Genomic DNA, 26,559 nt, shown 5'->3' with positions numbered 1-26,559 from the left:
ACCACATCTCTGTCCTGTCCTGTGACGTGATGAGGTAATCAGAAGCAGAGCTGTACCACGACTGCCTCCCCTCTGCCCTGCTGGCTGCTTCTGCACTAGACCTCTTTCCAGTGGAGACAAAGGACTTAGCTGGGCTGGAGTTTCCCTTCCAACCAATGATGGCAATCCACTGAAGTTTGGAATTACACCCATTCCTCATTTAATGACTGCAAATACGATGGTAATAAATGATAATTAAAAAATCATTTTCCAACCAATGCACACATTTACAACCAATTTTCACACACCTGACATCAACGCACACCGGAATGAGAGTAACGCTGGAATAGCTGTAGAAGAGAACTTTATCTGAACAAGGCGGTGGCAACCAGTGATATTCACAGTGTCTCGTTTTAAAGTGTCATTTGTTCACTTAGCAACTGTTTTAATAACCTTGTCACTGGAACAGAACATGTACTGTGGTCGCTAAATGAGGAGTGGGTGTACGAAGGATAAAAAGTGTGAGCCTTCTGGTCTGAAAGACTAGAGGAGAAAAAATGCTGGATCATGTCTCTTAATCCAAGGAGGAAACTCTGTCCCAAAGGACTGAAAGTATCATCCTGGAGCCCACAGGGAACTATGAATTAGAAATGCATTTCCTCGCTTCTTCCTCACTAAACAGGGCATGACAATACACTTGCATTTCTTTTCAGATACATTTAAATAAAACAAAACAACCCAACAATAAAATGCCATCTACCCATTCTTTACTTACCCTTCCATTGATAACAACAGCCATTTCCCCAGGAAGCAATTTGAGAACTTCATGACAAAATACCTGATGAGTCTGAATTATATCAACACCCAAAGTATTATATTTCTTCTCAAGAGCATCATTATCCATGCCCTGTAACATAAAGTATAAAAGTGCAGTCCTTAGAAAAACTACACAGAATGTGTTTAAAACTTAGATGCGTAATCCAGTTTTGCAACTGACATTATGCTTCAAAGTAATAAGATTCTCCTGGAATCTGTTATGCAGTAGCACCCTTTAAAAGAAAGGTCCATACACAGCTTCAAGAACCAAGAACTAAGCACCTTAAGATATTTGTTTTAAAGAGCACCTTTTTCAGGTATTCAGAAAGCAGAAATTGAAAAGGTATTGGTTTTTGTTTCTATTCTACTGCAACTACCTGCTCCCAAGTCTTATTCTATTTATTTATTCTTTGTGTTTCTACTCCACCAAGTAATCAGCACAACTAAGAAAATTTTAAAACATTCCAGAACCAATTACAGTGGAACCTCGGTTTATGAACTTAATTCGTTCCGTGACTCTGGCTGCAACCCGAATTGGTTGCAACCCGAAGCAAATTTCCCCATAAGGCTCAATGTAATTCCCGTTAATCCGTTCCGGCGTGGAGGACAGGGAAGCGGCTATTGCTTGGAGGGAGAGTCCCCCTCCCTACGACCATGTGTCAGGGGCGGAAAATGGCCACGGACCACGTGTCAGGGGTGGAAAAATGGCCGCGGACCACGTGTCAGGGGTGGAAAAATGGCCGCGGACCACGTGTCAGGGGCAGAAAATGGCCGCGGACCACGTGTCAGGGGCGGAAAAATGGCCGCGGACCACATGTCAGGGGCGGAAAAATGGCCGCGGACCACGTGTCAGGGGTGGAAAATGGCCGCGGACCACGTGTCAGGGGTGGAAAAATGGCCACGGACCGTGTCACGGGAGGGAAAATGGCTGCATATCCTGCTCGTACCCCGAGGCGGAGTTCGCAAACCGAAGCAAAATTTTGCGGCCGGAGCTGGTCATAACCTGAAAAGTTCGTTAACAGAAGCGTTTGTAACCCGAGGTTCCACTGTAACTACTAAAGGTCTGGAAAAGAGATGCATTGTTACAATTTTTGTAAATGCCAGGTAAGGGCCAAGCACAATTCCCAAGACAGTACATTTGTATAGCTTGGGAGCAATGCAGAAGAAAGCCCCATATCTTGAAATTATATTGTATTTATTTATTTGTCAGATTTATATTCTGCCTTTCTCCCAGGAACATCCCCTTCCTCTCAGGTGGATTGGATTGAGAGAGAGTGACTGGCCCAGATTCACCATGTGAGTTTCTATGGCTAAAGATGAACCTGAACCTAAATATCCCACAGACTTAGTCCGACCTTAACCATTACATTCCACTGGCTGATACAGTATACATAAAGCTCTACTGGGTAATCATTGATGAATTACCACCAAAACATCCATAGATGGATACCTATCTGAATGTACAAGAACACAGTTGCAACATGAGTACAGTAGTATAAACTTATTATAAAAATAGGCTGTTATACCTTTCAAAATGCACAGCATCCAGTGATATTAATAGAAACTGTTTTATATGCTCAGCCAAAACTCAGCTAAGTGCATAATTAGACAACTACTAACCGGGAAAAAAAACTTCTTAATTTTGGTTCCTGCAGCAAGGGCCCCTGCCGTCTCGTCCTTAAGAATCCGACCAAGAAAATTTTTCAAATTAGAGTTTTTCTGGGTTAAAAATGCTGCCATGATTGCTCTTGCAATAATAGTGTTGTCTTCTGTTATTTTTGAAGTAGGGTTATTCACAATCCCAAGCTGAATATGACTGCTGGTTTTCTGTAAAACAAATATAGGTTATAAACTGTGGTTTATTAATATAGCTAATGTTTGGACTTAAATCCTTCTCTTTCTCTTTTCACTCTTTCTGAACAGATGAACAAACACCTTTATTACAGTGAGTGAAATACACACATACACACAGTGTTTTGTGGCAAAATTACAGATCAGGTAAAAGTAAAATTTTCTAAACAAATTGGAAATAATGAAATAGAGCAAACTAAAACATACTATAAATACAACTACTACAATATAAAACAATTAAGTTAAAACTAAATCACTACAGTAAATTATAAAAAAAATACTTGGGGACTAAAATACTAAACTACCAAGTGAATAAAGCACTTTGTGTACTTAATTACTTAACACTAAAATGCTGACTTAATAAGCTGCTAAAATATTAAAAGACTGAAATACTTAGAATGTGATCAATCACTTTATTACAGAGACTATAAATCTGTGTTTCACCATGATTCTTCATCAGTCATGTCCTATTTCCAATACAACATAAAAAGACTCCACTAATATCAACAGGGCAATATTTTGTGGGGGGAAGTTCAGCTTTAGCCACAATTGCATATTCTAAACCAGGTTGTTACTGCCTTTACAGTGCCTCGGAAAGAGGACTGTGGTTTGGAAAACACTGCAAGTTCAGAACATCTACACATTTTTCCAATATCTGGAAAACAGATAGCTAGCTCTCCTATTCATCCAATATTTGTTACTAAAAGAATGAAGCTCTGCAACAAAGGTAAACTGGGTCCTAAAAATTCAGCGGTTGAAATTTCTGGAGAAGCCTTTATGAAAATCTTGTTTGAGAATTACTCAAACTGTCAGGAGCTGAACACAAGCCCTGTTTCAACCACAGGGAGGCCCACCTTCAAGCACAGCCTGCAGCTGATGCAAAACATCCCTCTGTGAAGCAGGCGCTTCTTTGTGGCCTGGGCTGCCCTACAGAAAAGACCTACATTGCACCTGACCATCGAAAAGATGTAAAACCGGATCCAAAATCATTGGAAGTTTAAAACAGAGATACCCTTTTTATGGGACTAACGTATGACTTCACCTGGGATACCTACCTGCCGTAGTTAACATTTTGCCTTTGAAAGAACCAGAGCATGGGAGCAGTATTTGTTTTCTTAAGATTCAGAAAGGCTGAGAAAAGAAAATAGTCTGGCATCCAAGTTTAAAAAGCAATTGTTTACTTTGCAAGTATCAGATACAGTAAGTAGATATTTATTTTAAAGCACAAGATTGCTCCCTGCAGAATAAAAATACAGAAAACACAGAAACAGCAGAAATTCCAGTCCATACTCTGAATGTCAACACTAAGGTGTACAGTCAGGGCAGGAATCTTATTGTCCCTACAATTTATATCTTTCGCTTTCATAAAGGAAGAATTTTTGTTCTAATGTTTTCTTTACAAGAAAACGCATGTGTGTGGTGATAATGCAGAACTACCAAAACTCTCCTGTCCTCTTTGTTTCAATTACAGAGAATTTTCTTTGGTTTCTTAACCAAAAGCTTCTATTGGCAAAATTTCCTTCTTTGGGTATTACAAATACGTAATCACTGTCATATGAAATTATTTTATCCAGTAATTAAACTTTTCACAAGGTTTTTTTTGTGCTGTAAAACTTTTATTTGAGGAAAGGACAGAGGTGTAGTTGCAATCATTTTGTAGCACATATCTCCCATTATTTATATTTCCAACCTCATTCTTCTCCAAAATTGGCTGAGGAAAATTATTTATATGATGTAGGCACAGGACTTTTAAAGAACTGACCAGGTGTTTCAGTGCAGTAGAAAGCAACTGCCTTCCATCTGGCTTGTCATAATCAGCCACAATCCATATGGTTACTGGATAGATTAACGCATCATCTGAAAAAAAAAAAAAAAGGCAAGAATTTTTACTGTTCAATATAGGTGATCAAAATGGAAAATGTAACAGCAGAACAAAAATGTAGATTATTGTAAGAATAGGCAGAAGGTTGACCAAAAACTATTGGTAGACTTCCAAGTGATCCACAATACTCACACAATACTGAAAAATGGATCTTAATATGGGTGGCTTTAGAGCTGTGTGGTACTGGATCCCAAGCATGGAATTCTTATTTTTGTTAAATCACAATGATTGGCAACTTTAAAAAAAAAATCTGTAGCTGAGGGCTTTGCTCCCACATCCCTTTTTTAGCTTTAAAGTAAAATGGGTACACACAACCATCACACCAGCACACAATCTCTAAAAACAAAAGCAAAATAGAAAAATATATTTATTGTATTCCATTAGCAACTAAACTAATAATAATAAAGTGTTGTGTTTTATAGTCATAATATATAAAAGCTTTAACACATAAATACTTTTTATGTAAGCTGATTATTCCTTAAAGACAGAGATGCCATTCAGATAGATAGACACAGTGCTTTTTCATCAAATGCATTCATTGACATTTAAATCTGTTTCCCATACTCTTAATTAAACCATGTATCTTTATAAAAAACAAAGCCACTGACTGGCAGTGAAGTATAACGACTTTTACAAAAACTAACATTATTTATAGAAGCACATTAAAAATCATGTAACTATAGTTAAGATAGATCCCTGCCACTCTGCAGCAGAAGCAAAACCATGACTGCACTGAATATTGGAATTCTTTTTCAAAAAAGCAGATCTGGCTTATTTATTTTACTAGGCTTATATGCTGCTCCAATCATAGCCCAACCAATCCTATCATCCATAAACAGGATTCATGCAACAAAAATATAATCCAAATACATAGTAATCATTAACCCTAACAAAATGATAGCAACCTTTTCCTATGCTGAGGAACCAAAACAACTAATCCTCTCATCAATATTCATACACAGAGTCTAAATTTATCTTCCCTTAAAATCCCTGTAGGTGACATTCTTTATAAGATGGAACGTAGAGGGGGCCTACTTTTCCTAATAAAATTGGGTGGGCAGAATCTACTGGGAGGTGATCCTATAGATATCAAGACTCTGAGCCTTGAAGGGCTTTTAGGATAACCTGTACCTGGAAGCTAATCAGTCACCAGTGAAGCTCTTAAAGTAGAGGTGTTACACAGGTAAACTGAGGTGTGCCTATAACTGTTTAAGCTGCGGCATTCTGGACCAGCTGTACTTTCTGAGTGGTCTTCAAGGGTAAACCCATGCAGAGGGCATTAGAATAATCCAAATGGAAGATGATTAAGGAAACAGTAGTGGTGAGAAGTGCCTTTTGCCTAGAAAAGGTTATAACTGGCACACTAGATGAATCTGTGCATAGGCACTCCTGGCTGTAGCTGCCATCTGCTCTTCAAGCAGGAGCTGTGAGTCCAGCAGGAGCCTCAAATTATGAACCAGTTCAGTATGGGAAAGCAATATCCCACTTACAATCAGAAATACAATCTTCCTGGAATCAGATGGGTTCTGAACCCATGGCCACTTTGGTTCCCTGGGATTAAGCCCAAATGTGTTCCTCCCCACCCAGATTCTAGTAGCCTTCCAGTACTACAACAGCACTTAATGGCATCCCCTGTTCAGCCTGGGGATGAGATGTACAACTGGACATCATCAGCATCTTGATGATACCCAACCCTCCGCTAATGCAGGAACTTTCCCAGTGGTTTCATGTAGATATCAACCATCCTGGGTTAAAGCAACCATCCTGGGGTCGCATGAACTATGGTTAATAATTGTATCTGTAAATATAAGGTTTTATTATGTTATAATTAGTATGAATACAGAATCTGTAATAAGATTAAATGTAACAAAACTTACCTTGCCTTGTAACATAGTTCATGTTTTCAGAAATAACGAAAGTTTTATCTTGAGAATCCAAGAAGGAAAATGTTGAATAGTCATTTGTATCTACAGGAACTGCAAAAATTCAAGATGTGGCATAACATCAAGCATGATACCAAAATGAATTTTCCACAAATAAACGAGAGAGAAGAAAAACAGAATTTAGTTTACCTGATGGGGATTCAAAATTCAAGTATCTTTTTTCATCACCAAGAATTCTGTCATTTATATGAGAAACTATATTCTGTTGCTCCATGATGAAATCAACTGCATCTTTATGATCATTTAGCAAGCCCTGTAACCACAACAGCAGTTTAATTTCCACAGCATCAACAGCTTTACAATAGAGCTTCCCGTTAACCTGAGATAAGGGTATGGAACCCCTGCTGGATGGAATGGGTATCTTAGCTTAGCCTGGTTTTGCCAAGTCCTCTTGTCCCTTGAGAGTTACCTTCTTTCTTGCAGCACAGAGACCAACAGTTAGAGAAACCCCAGAAAACTGGAGTTGTTCAAGCCACTGTTTTTTTACCTTCCCTTCAGAAGAGCAGAAAGAGATAGGGAGTAACCAAGTCTTTCCCAACCCCACCTGCAGTAGCTTCAGCCCCTCTCTAATCAACGAGGCAAGGAAAATGACAGCTACCCAGTTACTGCAGAGTAGCTAGTTAGCAGCCAAACTGGCCATTCTCTAGTAAACTGAGGCAATTCCTTGATTTGTCTGATACTGAATCAACAGGTAAGTCATTTACCCACTGATGATGCCAAATACAGCCGAGCACCTACAAACTATTGTGAATGATAAAGCATGGTTTATTGTTTAATGTGTGAGTCAGCTGTGACTTACTCAGCAAAATATGATGGAGCAAGCTACAGCTTAGCAGATCATGAGAAGTGGGTTTTATTTCTGACTTAAATATGAAGGAGAGAATTCAATATTTTCTCCTCTTACATCACCTTAAATAGAACATTTTATATATCCATTTCTAAAGGGTGCAACCCTTATATATGGGCAGAAATCCTAGAAATAGGTATCTGTTATTAATCCTTTATTTACCCAAAATCTATCTTCAAACCATGGCTCCAGTCATCTTAAAATATAACAAGTACATAATTAAATTCTAAGGTACGGGTAATCATTATAGATTAAGCTTCAAAATCACGACTACAAATTAAGATAATTAGATTTTTGCAACATTAATTCCAAACCACCTCATTATAAAATAAGTATAATATAAACAAACCAGAAGCAATCTATTAGCCCATATTTCATTGCACATTCCAGTCTTCTAGAGGAAAAAAAATATATACCATGAACACTGCCCGCTGAAAGGCCTCTGTGGCATCCATGATCTTCAGCAGAGAGGTCTCTAGTTCTGCAATATTCATCTCTTTTCTGTTAAAAGGCACACCATTAAAAAGAGCTTGAGGCAATGGGCCCAGGCCAGTCTTCTTATAAAACATTGCTCCTGCCTAAACAAATCAGGGATATCACAGTTACACAGAAAGTAGCTGACTGTGGGAAAAAAGGGATTAATATGAAGAGAAAATAAACTCAAAGCGTCCATATACTGCCTATTGGAAGAGCAAAATGGTTTATTGTTCCCTTTCAACAATATTCCCCAATCTGATGCCTCCAGATATATTAGACTACATAACCAAGAATTCCCAGCCAGTGTAGCTTAAGATAAGTTTAAGAATGGTACCAGATGAAGGAAGGCTGCCTTACAACCTACCAGAAAGCAATTTTTGGGGGTGGGGAGGAAAAGCTCTGGTTTCCCAAAACAATGTATGACAATAAGAACAATCAACTAGGACTCAAGCTTTTGTTTAGATCAACATGGCTTAGTCCAAGAAATATTACAATTATATAATTTTCTGATCTCTGAGATCAAGATGCTATTAAAAATTCTCTGAAGATATTTCTGATCATGGCCATTCCCAGCTAAACTGTCCCTTGCTATATGGATACTATGGGATATGAATTAGGGGACAAATAAATAATGAACTTCCTCAAACATTTACCACCCCAAACAGCAATTTCAGTGCCAGACACACAGAATTAGTTGACTTAGGTCTTCACTTATGAAGACATCAGGCTATTGATCTTTTAGTTCATTTTTGTATTTCATTTTGCAGCTTTCAACTCTTTCTACCTTTCTCTTATGATCATAATCAGAGTCAACACCCAGAATTTCCTCCATATCAGCATGAGGAAACTGTCTACGAAGAACACGCTTCACATGGTCCACTGAAAGCACACCTCCATCTTTTACTTCATGATACATCTAATTGAAGAGAGCAAGAGGGAGATAAATGATATAATCTATTCTACTGTTAGAATACAATAGAATATATGAAATAATATTTAAATTATTTTTGGTTTTTATAATTCATACTATAAATAGTTTTTAAAGGCTCCTATCATCCAATCACTGGTTCATCTTTATTAGCCAGTTTTCAACAGTATTATCTTCAACCAACTATACTTCAGTGCACTCTCACTCTTAAATTCATCCATCAGATTCATTTCTGTATTCTCTAAGGAAAAGGAAAGAAATGATGCACAGATGAAACTAGTATTTATTTTCCACACCAGCCATGAAATGAGTCAAGCAACCAAGACAAATATTTACATTCAACCAGACCAAAAATATTAGTAAATTTCTAAATATGTAGCCATATTAAAGCTTTCATAGCTAAGTGAGAAAAATCTATTTAAGTTAAGACAAGTGTGGAGTGTACAATCTCACAGTTCTAAATTAACCACTAATCAAGTTAGATTAGAAACTGAGACATTTCTATAATTGGCATACAATTCTGGAACAGTCTTAGAAAAGAATGGATTCTTGCTGGCTTCAAGATGTCTAAAATTAAGGAGCTCATACTTAATATTTTATTCCATTGCTTCCATTTTGCCTGAAACAGACTGGAAATTTTGTTTTAAATTTCAAATATCATCAGTTCCCATCCTGTTCTAGGACCATGTTATTCAATTAGATAACATTTGTTTCTCTAAAATCCATTTGCTTACTGTTTTGTTCTGAATTCCAAATGCCCCAAAATAGTCCTTTTACAATTTATAAAGATTTAAATGAATTACTTGAAGATAAAAATTCCTTCCAAGGTAGGCCAAATATTTATCTTGATGATGTGCCAGATGCTTCTAGGAAGCTCATGAGCAGAGTACAAGGCAAACCATCAACCCATCGGTGTTCTGGAATGGGAATGCAGTAGCCTATGACTCCTGAACTCAGATATTCAGCAATCACAGCTAGCAGTTACTACCAGTGGAATCTTTAACAAAATATTATTGTAATATCTTTATTCTCCTTAGAAAAGGAATCTTATTCAGATGGTACCCAGTCAACCATATTCTCCTCCAGAGAAAAAGGCTCACACTGGCTACCCTCCCTACTATTTTTCCACATTGAGATGACCTTGCATATGTCCTGAAAACAGGCTGCTCTGCTTTGAAGGAGCCATCTCTTTCTTTTTGATCTTGTACCCCTCAAGGTGCACCAGTGAATGTTGAAACTTGGTTTCCAGTGGTCTCATTTTGATTCTAATCCTGTCAGCGCTCAGCTACCTGAATTCACTGTTACAAGAACTGATAGCCTGAACAGCCATCAAAGCCCATTTTAAGCCATCTCAAATAGTGAATATTAGTACATCATATAGTAGCAAAAATACATTGCACAAAGTACTTTATTTTGTTGGCCCTGAATCTGCTGCAAGCAAATTTCAGTGGACAATCTCAAGCTTTATACAATCATGAGATTCTCATATTACTGATTTAAATCACCTTTTCTACCCATTTAGAAATTCAATCAGAACTGTGCATTTACTCAGTGGAAGGACTATGGAGTGTCTTCTTGCTGTAATTCCACAGCCCTCCTTAAATTTTATATTGTCTTAAAAAGACCAAATCAGCCCACTCTACTTACTTACTTACTTACTTGGTCCTCCCTGAATATTTAGGTGGGCCACATGCCTGGACCTTATAAAAAGAACTACTATGCAGGTTTATACAAAAGACATTTAAATGCTAGCAGTTTTTCATACCCTTATCTAATTCAGACCCTAGCACAGATACCCCATTCCCTTCTGCCCAGGATTAATTTCTCTCTTCATTTAGTTTCATACATTGCCCATTGCCCATTGAATTCTTGGAATTCAAGAAGATATGCCTCCATTTGGGGCCCGCTTAGTTTAAGTTTCCTTTGCTTTCACTTTTAATGTATTCCCTACACACCTTAAATATGTAACACTTCCTGCCTGTGCATCTCAATTTACATACTCCATGATTCTACATGAGGGATTTTTATCTTGGGTAAGTTTTGGCAATGCTATATTATGGCTATTTTGCATCTCTAAGAAAGTAACTTAACTTAAGCTAACTTAAATAAAGCAATATTTTAATCTCCTTACAAACACTAACATTAATTACGGAGACAAAAGCTTGAGGGATATCCACTTCCTCTGCAACATAGTTAAAAGCTCTCCATAGGGCAACTCCTGCATCCTCATTTCCATCAACCACTTTATCAGTATTTAAGATGAAAACAAAGCCAATTCTGTTTGGGAAAAAGAAAAATATTGTAAGAATGGCAAAAGTGCATACAACTGCACTGAAAGCAGATCAAATACAACTACACTGAAAGCAGATTAAAATATGTCACTCAGGCCTTCATCAAGAAAAATATGTGGTAATATTCCAACAAGATTCAAAAATATTAAAATGAACACAAACTTAACATTTTATACCAATCTAATGTAATCTAACCTTACATTATATTAAGGTAAAAATTAATGTAATCTAACCTTTGACAATATATATCATACCAAACCATAGTTTGTTCAAATTATCGATTAGACCCGTACCATGGTTTGAATTTTCAAAATTACAAGAGGTAAACTATTTGGGACTGGTTTTTTTGTGTGTTCTTTATGAATGTATAAATTCACTCTCATCTTCCTCAACACTTCTCAGTTTTACTGTAATGAATTCCTATAGGCACTATCTCTCTAGCTGTAACTCTGAAATGGATGAGCCATTTTGTTAAGCTGTAAGATTAACAACGTGCCCAATATTGCTGAAAGTGGTTGCAGGTTCCCAGGATGATTTGCTCCTATCCAGTTCCCTATGTTTTAATTTGATTTGGTTGTACACAACTGGAAATATAAGTATGCAAAAATTATTTACATACATACACATACATATACAGTGGTACCTCGGGTCACGAACACTTCTGTTCACGACCAATTCGCATCACGAACAGCTCCGTTTGCAAAATTTTGCCTCCGTTCGCGAACGCCGGATCGGGTGACGAATAGGATCCGCGGCCATTTTCCCTCCCGTGACACGTGGTCGTGGCTTCCTGTAGGGAGGGGGACTCTCCCTCCAAGCAATAACCGCCTCCCCACCCGCCTTCCTGTCCTCCACGCCAGAAGTCGCGTCGAGCAAGGTTAGCGTTCTCTCTCTTCGTGCTGTATTTTGTGTCATATTTTTGCGGTTTAAAAAAAAAAAACATATGGTTCAGAACGGATTAACCGTAATTACATTGAACCTTATGGGAAAATTTGATTCGGGACGCGACCAAAATCGGGTTGCGACCAAATTCGGAGGGGTCAGAACGGATTAACTGTATTTACATTGAACCTTATGGGAAAATTTGATTTGGGTCGCGACCAATTTGGGTCGCAACCAGAGTCGCAGAACGCATTAAGTTCGTGAACCGAGGTATCACTGTACATTGTATTCATATTCATATTCCAATGTTGGAAGAAATATCCTATCCTTTTAGAGTAGTCTTTTTTAAACTAATTCTATAGATATGTTGAAGTTCCAAATTCCTGCACAGTATGATCTGGGAATCCTTCAGAACTACATTCTCAACATACCGGGGAGCATACAAGCTTGGGCAAAACTGTTTTGCAAGTAGAACTAGATCTATAACTGTCATCCTAAAGATGGATGGAGACTGATCATGGAGCAGTGTTATAAATCATAATGAAGGTATGCTACTAAGTTCATAAAGAATATGTTTTTCTTGTTCCCATTTAAATGCAGTTAGATCTAGATAGACAGAGATACTATCCATTCAACTGAATTAACTGAAATGTATGGAAACAAAGTATTTACCCAGAATATATACCAATCAATATATCCATCAATCAATGTATTAAAATCTCTCATATCTATTTTGTCAGACTGAGACTTGTTGAGAAATTGCAATTAATAAATCATGAAGGATTGAACATCAATAGATACATGTTCCCCAAACTCTTTTTCCCTTTTATAGTAATCAACACTTATACAGGGAAACTATTCAGTATAACGTTGTACCGATTCTATAGTTTTTCTGCCATAACTCTGGAAATGAAGAAGCGGAAGGGAAATTCCTTCACTACTTTAATCTCAGATAGAATGTCAGTATTAATTTACCTTAGAGGTACTTTCTGAGTGTAGATTATCTCAATAAGTTTCATGAAACCAGCTGCTTCTTCCTGGAGAGGGTCAATAAAGAGGACCTAACAAGAGAAGAAAATTTTATACATCCATGGTTTATATTCTCTTTATAGCTTCTATTTCCTCTACTACTGTAGATTGAAAGCCCCAAGGAAGCAATCAAGGATAAACTGGGAACTTCAGCTGGTGCAGACTGTCCTGGTTCATGTGCTCACTAGGACCAGATAGTTAGAACCCATTATGTTGCCCACTGCCCTACTTACTTGTGTCTCTGGGGCCAATACAAATTGCAATTTGGACCTTTAGAAACATAAATGGTTTGGAACAGATTAGTTGAAAAACTGCCTAACCTTAATACGTATTATGCTTTAAGATCTGGATTGAAGAATCTGCTCACATTCTCACTTTTAACATCCATCCCCCTACTAGACATAAGACAGGAGCTTATCAATAATGATAGCTACAACTCCAGGGAATATGTGATTGGCCCTCCCACTGTGGTATTTACAGAAATTTTGAAAATCCGCTGTGTCAGAGAGTTTTTAATTTATAGATTTTGTTTCCCTTCATTTTAATCTATTGTCTTTTCTATAGTATGTTATTCTAATACTATTTCTTTATGTTTGAGCTTTGCCCCATGACTTAGATGGACTTTGGTCCTGAGGTGGCTTACAATCAATTAAACAGATAAATGATTCTGAAGTGACAAACCTATGCCTAATTACTAATCAAGTTACAATGGTAGGCTCCATGATTGAATCTTCCAAGAGTTTTCTCCATGGAAAAGCTTGATGTCAGAGAGAGAAGTCCTCACCTATCCAGGCCACTGACACACTTGTATTCAAGGTAGATAAGAGCTTCTTGAAAAGAAGTAAATTCCCTTTATGGGTATTGTCATGTGCAGATACAAATTTACCACTTCAGGAAGAACTGGTTCAAATGTTATTAATATTTTAGACAACAACTTTTGTCCTCAATGCAACACAAATACAAAAAACTGGGCTTGAACTGAAATTTTAAATTTTAAAAGCTTGAGATGAATCTTTAGAGTTGTATTTGCTCAGTTAATCATGAAAATCAAACCAGGGACCCCACTTGGCATGCTACCACATGCTGGTTCTCTCAAATGAATACTGGTAGAATAACTTTTAGTGAAAATGGTACTTGAATATAAGTTTATAACACTAAATTAAATAAATGATATGCCACCTAAGATACCTTAGTTTTAATATAGTCATTAGATTTGCTTGTATCGCAGAAGTGGACTTCTTGTGTTCCACTCTCTAAAAAAGCAGCTTGCTCAGAGACCTTGGTAGTCAATGGCATGCAAAGTCAAATACACATTCCAATCAGATGTAAAGGCAAAGTTCACACAATATGTTTGTTTACTGTTCACTGCCACTTATAAACAGTTTAGCATGCTGTGTGCATCTCGCAAATTGTCATTTATACCATAAATCATGGTGCAACAACCATTGCTAAATGCAATAGGAAAATGTCAAGGTATGCCTGTGCTCATGTTCATATCATGAGTACACTGCTGGGTATACTTTTCAATCAATTCAGTGATGTGCTCATAACTGTAATATATGGATAAGTGAACTGCTGTATAAAGTGTGCTAAGAATGGGCTTTCTGTGTTTTTTGTATACAAAGGTGTAATGTCTAATATAACCCTATTTAAAGTACAGTAGAGTCTCGCTTATCCGACATAAACGGGCCAGCAGAACATTGGATAAGCGAAAATGTTGGATAACACACAGTAACGATTGAGTGCGATAAAAAAAAAAAAAAAACCAATCCGCTGCGCCTGTTGCAATCGATTTTTGCATTGCGGCGCCGCACTGTCGGGAGCAACAAGAAAGAGTACACTCACGCTCGCAAACAAGTGGCACACTTTTCTCATCGCCGATTTGTGTGTGTTGTGTTTTTTTTAGGGGCGTCGGATAAGACAGAATGTCGGATAAGTGAAGATCAGTTAAACGAGACTCTACTGTATTTAAAAGAATGCATAAATTATTTTCCCAATAACTCACTCCGTAGATACCCACATTCCACACTTACCATATTATATAAATTCCGTCTAATCTGTCGCATCATTCCTGCGTAGGCTGGCTTGAGAAGTTCCTGAAAACTTGAAGGCCACTTGTTATACATAGGATCCGTTTCTATGTTATTGACCCACTAGAAAAATACAACAGTAATGGGACATTTAGTGAAGCTATGATCAGAATTAAACCTTGTCAAACACAATGTTCTTAGAAGTTCCATTTTAATAAAGTAATACTCAACATGTTATAGTTTTAAATTATTATGGGCTTTACTGTTGACCTAGGCACATGGAAGCCACTTAAGAAACTAATTCTATGGCTATAGTTGGGAGCATATTTAAGGGACAATTATGTAGGGAAAAACAAGCTGAAAGTATCTTTCTGACCACAGTTTTAGAGATGCCAACAACAATGGAAAAAGAGCTGGATCATTGGGCTGCAATTCCATGAGCATTTACGGGGGAGTCCCTGCTACTAAGTGCTGAGTACCTATGCAGTGTGATAATTAACTTTTTTCCTGTCATGTGAGAGCTGTTCACCTCAGCTTCCACGTGATTCTGGTAATTTTTATTGAGTCTATTACTTAGGCTGTCTTTACACTTGCCTCATAAGTAGTTTATTTATTTTGGCTTGGTGTCTTGTATGTATCTAGACACTGGGGGTTTATAAACCATAGTTTATAGTTTAGCATGTTGTATAACTCCAGTCAAAATTATTGTAATCTATTCAATAAAGATGTTTAAAGTTAGAACGTGTTTCTTTAACACCTATCAGCAAGAAGGCAATAGTTAAAGAATAAAAACATGTCCCTCGGGTGATATAAATCAATCCTTAATGGTACTTCCAGAAGGGTAGCCCCAAACAGGGCACTCTGAGGACAGTGGGGAGTCAGCCTTGCATCCAGAAATATTTTGGTTTCCCTGAATGATCCCAGAAAGGAATCCCTCCCTATGCCAATTTATATTCTACATGCTAGTATAGGTATTGCCAACTGAAACTAACAGGGAGGAAAAGAAGTGTTTTTAAAAATAACTAAATAAAGAAAAAAAAAGCTACTTTCTCCTCAATTTCTGACAAGCAGCACAAGCCTCCAGGGCTATGGAAATGGTAGAAGACCATTTTACTTCTTAGGATTGCTCTGCAAAAAGTCCAAATTTTCAAAATCAAATAAGGCTGTTGCGAGAGGGATGGTTGCATTTATTCATTGCAACTGAACCAAAGAATCTTGTGACACCCTAAAGATTCATATGCACAAAAATATTACTTACCACAATTGAGGAGTGACGAATGTCTAATGCATAAGATGCATCCTGAGCCTGGGCAGCTAATCTCATGAATTTACTTGGAAGATCTCCCTTAATTCCAAGGGAGTGAAGAATATGCATTACTTTCCCTTCTGTCTTCAGAGTTTCTAAAATGCTTTAGACAAAGACATTTTATGTAGAATACTGTATGGAATAATCCAAAGAATAAAAGCCAAACAAGGAAAAATCAGTGAAAGACATTCCTGGCACATATAGTACTGTATTCCCATCACGTTTTGTTTATAAGGTATTTATAGTGCAATTGTGCTTCTGCTGGTGAAGCCTCTAACTGTGACTATGGTGGTAATGTTGGCGGTTGCTCAGGGAACTGTGAAGAATGATTGAACACAGGAGGGTAAAGAGGACCTCTGGATAAAGAGACCCAAGGCAAAGGGTGTTCAGAGGTAAGGACGCTATGAACAAAGCACGCAGAAATGGGTTGTTTGAAGATGGGAAGATACAGAAGTGCAGACTGAGGGTTGAGGGAAAAATAAAAGGAGACAAGAAAATTTGCATGAGCAGAAGGAAAGTCCCGTCACCGAAGATCAAGAGATACCAACTTGTGTAGTGGGAGAGTGTTATAGTGGATTCCTATTCTGAGAAAGAACAGAACTCACTGAGCCAGATTTTGAGGCTAGCCTAGAAGACCCAAGACCTTCCAAGAAGGTTTTACCATATCCTTGCATCTCCTGAAACATGAAGGACCTTCAAGGTGTGAGAGTCCCATATTTCATGCAGAGAGGATCTGATCCACCACTTGATCCTAAGTGACACTTCTAGAGAATAAACTCAAACAGAAATGAGTTCACATCCACAAGTCAAAAGCAAAGGTCTCCTTGGAAAGAAAAGAGCAACTTGAGAATAATAATTCTCGTTGTCAGAAGGACTCTCCAGCAACACTGAGTCAGGCTCTCCTGTTCAGGCTTGTTAGTTGAAATAATGTCTGAAAACAGCTCTCAGGCAAACAGCTCTCTCTTCCAATACCTCTTCTCCTTGACCCTGCTTATTCCTCAATGAGTTATTGAATGGGTTCACACATGGCATTAAGCCATAAGGTAGTTCATTTAGTTTTAAGTGTTATGTGGACCCAGGCAATTCAATAAATCATGGTTAATCATGCTGAACACCCTCTGACATCACTAGGTATTGGGTTCATCTGATCCTGATACACTTTGCAAGCCAGAACACAGAAGACTCTGAACAAAGCTGGACAGTGAACACTATAAGGGACATTGGTCAGAAAAATTTGGTTTATTGAACACAAACAAGCCTGAGGTTTGGATTCTCCTTCTCTTTTTCCCACATCAGTAAAGGATTTTTTAAAATATATATTCTTGTCACAGGTTCATGGATGGTATAGACCCAGGCAGGGTGGCAGCCAACCCCCACTGGGAACATTTTGTTACAGTAATAAACTGATGTAAAAGGAACATGACTGCACATATAGTAGCTTACCTGACTTATCTTTTCTCTACGTTTGTCATGTATTTTCATGCACTATCCTCTATTAGCTTTCTTGAATCCTGACACTATAAACTGCACTCCATCATTGTAGTCGTTAAGTGATCTCCTGGGTTGTTAAGCAGACAGAGCAAAAGAGCTACCTGCTGAAGGATTTCAGCTTCATGGAGCTGAAATCCTCCCGGCAGGCAGCTCTTTGAGAACAAAAGGGCTGCCTGCCAGACAGTTTCAGTTCCGAGCTCAAATCCTCACAGCAGGCAGCCCTTTCGCTCTCAAACATTCCTGCAGCCTGCAAAAGGGTTTCCCCTCCCCTCCATGCATGGAAGGGAAATCCTTTGTGGGGCTCCAGGAACAGAGCTGAAATCTTCAGGATTTGAGCTCTGTTCCTGCAGCCCACAGAAGGATTTCAGCTCCTCTCCGTCCTCTCCACTTGCAACCTTCCCTGCTGGCTTCCCTGTTGACTTTCTGGGGAAGCCAGCAGAGAAGGTTGCAAATGGCATTCACATGATTGCAAGGTGCTTGGCAACTGGTTGTAAATGCAAGGCAGTTCCCGATCGCCTGAAATGCAGTCATGTGACCAGGGGGGTGCGACGTTTTACGATGGCCAGAAGTGCTTTACGGACCATAAAGCACCCTTTCTGAGGTCATTGTAACTTTGAACAGTCGTTAAATGACCAGTCATAACTCAAGGACTACCTGTAGTTATGCTTTTCTAATACTTTCTCCCTGTATCTACTAGATATATTATTCTTATAATTCCTTAGATTTCTATGGCATCCATAATGCTTTTACTCTCCTTTCCCCACAAAATCACTTGTGCATCAATTTCTGGCAAGCATTGACGATCTGCTGCTGATCCCACTTGCTAGAGCCTGGTCCAGAACTACAAATGGAAGGGGGGTGGTGTCAGTGATATTCAGTCTCCCAACTTTTTTTTTTCCTTGCCCCAAAAACATGGTCCTTGTCATCTTCTTTAGGAAGGGGCCACTGCTGGGATACCATCCTCCCTCTGGCTTCCACACTTTTTTTGGAGACCCTCCAGGAGATTCTCTCTGGGCGCCAACCCTTCTGCCTCTGTCTCTTCCATCTGCTGGCTGCTGCCCTGCTTCAGCTGTATCCCTCCCCATCTGCTGGTGCCTGATTACTAGCCAGGTGGGATCTTAACAAGGCACTGTAAAGAATAAAATAACAATCACAGAGGAAAAAGTAATGATAGAAGTAGGCCTGGGAGAATAAAATGTTTTTGCTTGATGCTGAAAAGACTATGCTAGGTGCACCTCCCTGGGAAGGGATTCCAAAGTAAGGAAGATCACGACTGGAAAGGCCGCTCCTGGGTAGCAATCCACCATAATTCAGAATGGGAGAGCCTCCACAGAAAATCTTAGGGTACAGGTATATATGGGAAGAAGTATTCCTTCACTTAGGTTTGGTGCTGCAGCGCTACAAAAGCATGGTTGGGCGGGGGAAGGTTGCAAAGGGTGACCATGTGACTGCAGGGATGCTACGATGGCTGGTACTTTGAGGACTAGTTGTAACTACCACTCTTCAGTGTCATTGCAACTTTGAATGGTCACTGAATGAGTGGTCGTTAACCAAGGACTACCTGTATAGCAACTTTAAAGAGACAAAAAGGACCTCTAACTAGTACAGCTTTCCCAATATTGTATCTTCCAAGTTTGTTGGGACTATAATTCCGATTCAGCAAGACCAAATTTGGGGAGTTGGACATCCTAAGCATATCTAGAGGTCACCAGAAGGAAGTGGGATTTACTAATGTACAGATCTATTGGAGATGGTCAGGAGTTTCATGTACTGGATGCCATTTCTTTGGTTGCAGGACTGTCTCATCTTACACTTACTGATTTGAACAATTACTGTTTTAGAGACTAAAGGGGGTGATGTAATAAATTAGTTAAGAGCATTCACCAATAATTTGTTGGTTCCCTTTCTGAATACTTATCCCAGAATGAGACATTAACATTCCTCTTAACCCTAAACCTAACCCTCTTGGAATATTAAGGAGTTAAGTACAGATGTCTGGGTGTTTGGGATGGTAAGCAAGCTGCAGAATACTTTACCTAAATGGATCACGAAGATCCAAGTCTATTGGAAGGCCATTTAAAAATAAACGTGCTTCACCAGGCTGAAGTTCAAGAGATTCACGCAGATGCTGGAAAGGAAAGGAAAGGTTTATCATAACTTAGCTAACCATTTTTTAAAAACAAACAAACAAGCAAACCTTTGGCGTGTCAACATATTTCAAATGAGAGCAAGTCTGTATTAATTTGAGTTGAATAAATTTTAACACCCTACTTATTTTTCAAGATAAGGAGTTTCTCCTAATTTCTGGAAAATAAATCTGATGCTAACTATTCCTTAAAAATATTTTTAAAAGGTTGAATGATATTTACAGATTCATAGTTCCCACCAGACAGGCTTTAAACTGGTTTGACAAATTATAGCCCACAAATCCATGTTTGGTATTTGTTGTGAAATGCATCCTAATTATCTGAGCAAAGTAGGGCAGCTCCTACCTCTTTCTTAAATCCAAAACTTTTAAAAGTCTTGCTGCAATTCCTGATTTCATCTATCCCAACCTTCTCCAACCCAAAGTCTTCTAGATGTATTTGGTTACAACTCCAAGCATTTGCAGCCAGCACATACAGTACTCGGGGGCAGCAGGTAAGAAAGGTTGACTGTGCCCCTATTCTATCCCACCCGGATTCAGTCTGTAGGTCACTCCATCTTACTGTATGGCAAGATCAGCCCTGGACAACCATGATATTGTTCTACTTTCTCATATTAAATAAAATTTGTTACATGGCATATTATGAAATATTCTCAGTTTTGAATTTTTCTTAAAAAATGCTTTAGTCAGAAGAAATGTATTTGTTACAGTAACAAGTAATTATGACAGTGTCAATTCTGTATAAAGCTGTATGCGAATGATCTGTATTGTGAAAGATAGGATATAAGTAATTATAATACATGGGCAGAAAAAGATAGCTGGGCTTTCACATTATATTTCCTTCCACATTATCCAACTATCAGCTTTTTTCCATTATCAAGCTATAGTGCTCTCCACCCAAGCCTCCCCTAAGCTCATGACCCTCTGCTAATAGTTATGCTGGTTGGAGATCAGAACTAAACTAGAGGAAATTACTTTAGGTCCTTAGCAATGGTATATTTTGTTCTAACGGATGCTGGCTTTATAACTGTTAGATTCTCGGCATGCTGTGCAGAAAGCTGGGGTATAAATTTGAAATGTTCTATATTATAGTACTAATGTATTGAATCTGATCATGCGATTTTGGTTTTAGATCCCTGTTCAGATTTATATATAGTGACTGCCCAGAGTACATCCTTTTTTTCCACCATCTATTCTCCATCGCTAAAACTAGAGTACACTCTACTCCACCAAGTATAGCTATGGTAAAATATTGGAGAAATAATCTAATGAGGCTACCCCTTCATATCATCAAGTGTAAAAGCTAAACAATACTGCAGCTACACAGTAATTTGTTTAAATCAGGCTATCCAACAAGCCCAGCATAAAAATAAAAGAAAGCCTTCTTTAGCTAGGCTATAATCTGAAATATTATTTTAGTCTGAACATTTACAATCGTTCATATCACAGCTATTTACTCTTGAATTTTATTCTGACAGCATCTAATCACTATATACTTTAAATCCTTAATAGCTTTTAAGCTCTTTCCCATTCTGCATTTTCTATTCTACTTTCATTAACTTAGAGGAAAATCTTTTTGCACAGCTCTGCACAGTTGGAATCAGGCCTCTCCTGCTGCGTGGCTCAAAAATGTGTGTGACAATTTATTCTGAGGAACCACTGATATCTGAATAGCTGTTTACTTTACATTCAGACAAGAGAGAGAGAGAGAGAAAAGGAAAGGAAATTACTTTTTTACCACTATGTTCACATCTAACAATGTTGCTGAATGTAACTAGGTTTTATTTATTTATTTAATTGTGCCTTCAAGTCAGTTTTTGACTCCTGGCCACTGCCTGGACAAGTCCCTGCAGTTTTCTTGACAAGATTTTTCAGAAGTGGTTTGCCACTGCCTGCTTCCTAGGGCTGAGAGAGAGGGACTGGCCCAAGGTCGCCCAGCTGGCTTTTTGCCTAAGGCAGGACTAGAACTCATGGACTCCCAGTTTCTAGCCCACTGCCTTAACCACTACAACAAACTGGCTTTCCACAGGTTTAAATTTACACTTAGATTTATCCTAAAGGTCATTATCTATATTGACAGTATTTACATTTCATTTTAGTACTTCTGTTCAAACTACATAAAGTTTTTAATCCCATCAGGTGGCAGGTTCAAAAGAGGGAATTCAAATGTAAAAAATACTTATTTTTACATATCCATTTGTTGTTTTGATGAAATGTGTGAAACAATGTAGATGTTAATAGTTGAGAGAAGACTAGGTAAAACAGCTTTTCAAGAAAGGCCTCACATCAAAATGCATTCACAATTATTTTAGGAACTATTTAACTACTGTTACTGGAAGATTTTCAATACATTTATACAACTGCTATAGTCTAATAAAAATGAGTGAGTTGTAGCAAGTTTTACAAAAATACTTCAAACCTTAAAGTATGAATTTGCTTTAAAGAACCCTATTATGATTCAATCAACAGTAAAGGAACAAGCAGTCAAGAAATATGTCACAGACTAGCATTCAGTATAACAGCTATGAAGGCCTTGGAAAAGATATTCGAATGCCATTATGTGTCTATACCTACAAGCATCAGAATCATGCAAGCCATGGCATTCTCTGTGACACTCTGTGGAAGCAAAAGTTGGACTTTAAAGAAGCAGGATAGGAAGAATATTGATGCTTTTGAACTTTGGTGTTGGAGAAAACTCCTGAGAATATTGTGGACATCCAAGAAAACAAACTGATGGATAATTGAACAAATCAACCCAGAGTTCTTACTCAAGGCACAAATGACCAGGCTGAAATTTATCCTACTCTGAACACATTGTGTGAAGACCCAGCTCTCTGGAAAATGTGGTCACTAGGAGTTGAAAAAGACTTGATGGTGCATAATCAATCAATCAATCAATCATGTATTTAATTTAGATCAACCACCTAAGTATCAGGAAGTGAAAAGGCATGTGTAGAAGATTGTGGCATGTGCAGCTTGAGATTTGTGCCTGCTTATTTTACAATAATAGATGAGATTCAAGGGAAAGGGTCAAAGAAACATGATCATCTAGCTGGATTTGACAGGAGGCAAAAAGCAGCTGCTTCAACCAGCTGATTTTGAGCATCACAAAGGACAGAAAGCAGTGAGCTACAATATCTCCAGGCTGGAGACAGCTGTATCAAAACAGGTAAGGAATTTCTAGAACAGATATATGGATAAGGAGCTATGGCTGAATACCAACATTATATGCCTGGACCCACAGGTACCAAAGATTTAAATAAACAAACATGATTGACAGGGAAAAACCAAAATGGAGACCAAATATTTTATCTCCTAGGTTAGCTTTTCTAAACCTAGTGCCCTTCAAATATATTGAATTATAAATCTCATCATCTCCAAACAATGCATGTTCTGGCTTCCAATAATAGTATTGCAGGAGATTTGGAGAATGCTATGTTGAAGAAGGCTACCCAAAATATTGAGATCATATAAGAAAAGGAAACAGCTACCACAAATATCAGAATATTCTTTAAATGTATTCATAAAGATACACTGATGAGAGGTAGTGGCCAATACCACTGAAACGTACAGTATTAAAAAAACAGAAAACTCAGAAGAACTATTCATTAGAGCCAAAGCTTCTTACATCTTCAAAAAAGACCAGTGCATAAATTCCCCAGTAGGAACAAAATGGTATGTGTTGAACTGATTTATGTTCAGCTTCAGAGGTCAATTAAAGCTGCTCAGTTCAGAACCAAAGCTCAACCCCTGAAGGCATCACTGGAACATTAACGGCCTGATCTTTCACACTCTCTTTAGGGGGAACTGTAGTTGTCCAGCAGCTTGGCAAATAAAGATATACAGTGTATTGTCGAAGGCTTTCACGGCCGGCATACGATGGCTGGTGTGGGTCTTCCGGGCTGTGTGGCCGTGTTCTTGAAGTTTTGTTTCCTAACGTTTCGCCAGCACCTGTGACCGGCATCTTCAGAGTGCAGGAGCACAGACAGGAGCAGTTCTCTCTGTGCCCAGGGTGATGTGACCCTTTTGTGGGTATTTATAGAGATCTGAGGGGGGAAGGGGGATTGGGGGTGTGTGGGGGGTTGAGTTACTGAGTGGCTGCTTGTTTTGGTGTCAGCATCTGTGTGTATCTTCCTGGGGATTAGGCAGGGTTTTTTTTTTTTACTTCTATTGAATTGTTAATGAGGGGCTGCTGGGGGTGATTAGCAAGTTCATTGTGTGAATTGTTCACATGTCCTGGTGGTTGAGCTGAGTTCCTTGACCTTTTGCAGGCTGTATTTTTCTTCAGGATTGGTAGTCAGGTTTTGTTGATTATTAGACTCTCCTCTTTTTTATTGAAACTGTGCTGGTGTTTGTGAATCTCAATGGCTTCCCGGTATAGCCTGGTATAGTGGCTGTTGGTGTTGTCCAGTATCTCTGTGTTTTCAAATAGGATTTTGTGTCCAGTGTGCTTGAGAGCATGTTCAGCTACTGCAGATTTTTCTGGTTGCTGTAGTCTGCAGTGCCTTTCGTGTTCTTTTAACCTGGTATGGATGCTGCGTTTTGTGGTCCCGATGTATACTTGCCCGCAACTGCATGGTATGCGGTATACTCCCGCGGCGGTGAGGGGATCCCTTTTGTCTTTTGCTGATTTTAGCACTTCTTGTACTTTTCTGGTGGGTCTGAAGATTGTTTGGAAATTGTGTTTTTCCATCAGTTTTCCCATGCGGTCTGTGACCCCTTTGATATAGGGCAGAAATACTTTGTTGGTGGGTGGCTGTTTTTCTTCTTCAGTCGTATGTTGCTTTCTTGGTTTGATGGCTCTTTTTATTTCATTTTTGGAGTAGCCATTCGCTTGTAGGACCCAATTAAGGTGGTTAAGTTCAGAGTTTAGGAATTGGGTTTCGCAGATCCGATTGGCACGATCCATGAGGGTTTTGATAATGCCTCTTTTCTGACGTGGGTGGTGGTTGGAGTTTTTGTGTAGGTACCGGTCTGTGTGGGTGGGTTTTCTATAGACTTTGTGTCCTAATTTGAGGTCTGGTTTGCGTATGACCAACGTGTCTAGGAATGGAAGTTGGCCGTCCACTTCTTTTTCCATGGTGAATTGTATATTGGGGTGGACGCTGTTTAGGTGGTTCAGGAACTTCTCTAGGTCTTCTTCATCCTGACTCCAAATTGCAAAGGTGTCATCCACAAATCGGAACCACACTGTTGGGGTAACGGGTGCGGTTTCTAAAGCCCGTTTTTCAAAATGTTCCATGTAGAAATTTGCTACGACTGGGCTCAGGGGGCTTCCCATGGCGACACCGCACCCGTTACCCCAACAGTCTGGTTCCGATTTGTGGATGACACCTTTGCAATTTGGAGTCAGGATGAAGAAGACCTAGAGAAGTTCCTGAACCACCTAAACAGCGTCCACCCCAATATACAATTCACCATGGAAAAAGAAGTGGACGGCCAACTTCCATTCCTAGACACGTTGGTCATACGCAAACCAGACCTCAAATTAGGACACAAAGTCTATAGAAAACCCACCCACACAGACCGGTACCTACACAAAAACTCCAACCACCACCCACGTCAGAAAAGAGGCATTATCAAAACCCTCATGGATCGTGCCAATCGGATCTGCGAAACCCAATTCCTAAACTCTGAACTTAACCACCTTAATTGGGTCCTACAAGCGAATGGCTACTCCAAAAATGAAATAAAAAGAGCCATCAAACCAAGAAAGCAACATAAGACTGAAGAAGAAAAACAGCCACCCACCAACAAAGTATTTCTGCCCTATATCAAAGGGGTCACAGACCGCATGGGAAAACTGATGGAAAAACACAATTTCCAAACAATCTTCAGACCCACCAGAAAAGTACAAGAAGTGCTAAAATCAGCAAAAGACAAAAGGGATCCCCTCACCGCCGCGGGAGTATACCGCATACCATGCAGTTGCGGGCAAGTATACATCGGGACCACAAAACGCAGCATCCATACCAGGTTAAAAGAACACGAAAGGCACTGCAGACTACAGCAACCAGAAAAATCTGCAGTAGCTGAACATGCTCTCAAGCACACTGGACACAAAATCCTATTTGAAAACACAGAGATACTGGACAACACCAACAGCCACTATACCAGGCTATACCGGGAAGCCATTGAGATTCACAAACACCAGCACAGTTTCAATAAAAAAGAGGAGAGTCTAAAAATCAACAAAACCTGGCTACCAATCCTGAAGAAAAATACAGCCTGCAAAAGGTCAAGGAACTCAGCTCAACCACCAGGACATGTGAACAATTCACACAATGAACTTGCTAATCACCCCCAGCAGCCCCTCGTTAACATTTCAATAGAAGGAAAAAAAAAAAAACCCTGCCTAATCCCCAGGAAGATACACACAGATGCTGACACCAAAACAAGCAGCCACTCAGTAACTCAACCCCCCCACACACCCCCAATCCCCCTTCCCCCCCCTCAGATCTCTATAAATATCCACAGAAGGGTCACATCACCCTGGGCACAGAGAGAACTGCTCCTGTCTGTGCTCCTGCACTCTGAAGATGCCGGTCACAGGTGCTGGCGAAACGTTAGGAAACAAAACTTCAAGAACACGGCCACACAGCCCGGAAGACCCACACCAGCGAAAGATATACAGTGTCTGGGGAGAAGGATGAGATGAGAT

The 26,559-nt window shown here is 39.0% G+C and overlaps 1 protein-coding gene across 3 annotated transcripts in view; it reads right to left on the bottom strand.

Annotated features, from left to right (window-relative positions):
• UGGT2 (UDP-glucose glycoprotein glucosyltransferase 2) overlaps positions 1-26,559 on the bottom strand; it is a 90,349-nt gene that overhangs the window by 30,330 nt on the left and 33,460 nt on the right. For all 3 annotated transcript variants that reach the window (XR_015795355.1, XM_088136440.1, XM_088136441.1), the window contains 12 exons: positions 19,789-19,880; positions 16,214-16,364; positions 14,959-15,078; positions 12,872-12,957; positions 10,865-11,000; positions 8,580-8,711; positions 7,735-7,896; positions 6,601-6,724; positions 6,406-6,504; positions 4,409-4,503; positions 2,416-2,622; positions 755-886 (listed from right to left, as the gene is read on the bottom strand). Coding sequence is in view for 2 of the 3 variants with exons in the window: in XM_088136440.1 (XP_087992566.1) it covers positions 755-886; positions 2,416-2,622; positions 4,409-4,503; positions 6,406-6,504; positions 6,601-6,724; positions 7,735-7,896; positions 8,580-8,711; positions 10,865-11,000; positions 12,872-12,957; positions 14,959-15,078; positions 16,214-16,364; positions 19,789-19,880 (1,536 nt within the window). In the remaining variant the exon portion in view is untranslated. The remainder of the gene's footprint in view (positions 1-754; positions 887-2,415; positions 2,623-4,408; positions 4,504-6,405; positions 6,505-6,600; positions 6,725-7,734; positions 7,897-8,579; positions 8,712-10,864; positions 11,001-12,871; positions 12,958-14,958; positions 15,079-16,213; positions 16,365-19,788; positions 19,881-26,559) is intronic.

Source organism: Python bivittatus, unplaced genomic scaffold (genome assembly GCF_059951505.1).
Source record: "Python bivittatus isolate LINGU-HERP-01145 unplaced genomic scaffold, Pbiv_v1 ctg000060_np1212, whole genome shotgun sequence".
Lineage (NCBI taxonomy): Eukaryota > Metazoa > Chordata > Lepidosauria > Squamata > Pythonidae > Python > Python bivittatus.
This window is presented reverse-complemented; position numbering and strand designations above follow the sequence as displayed.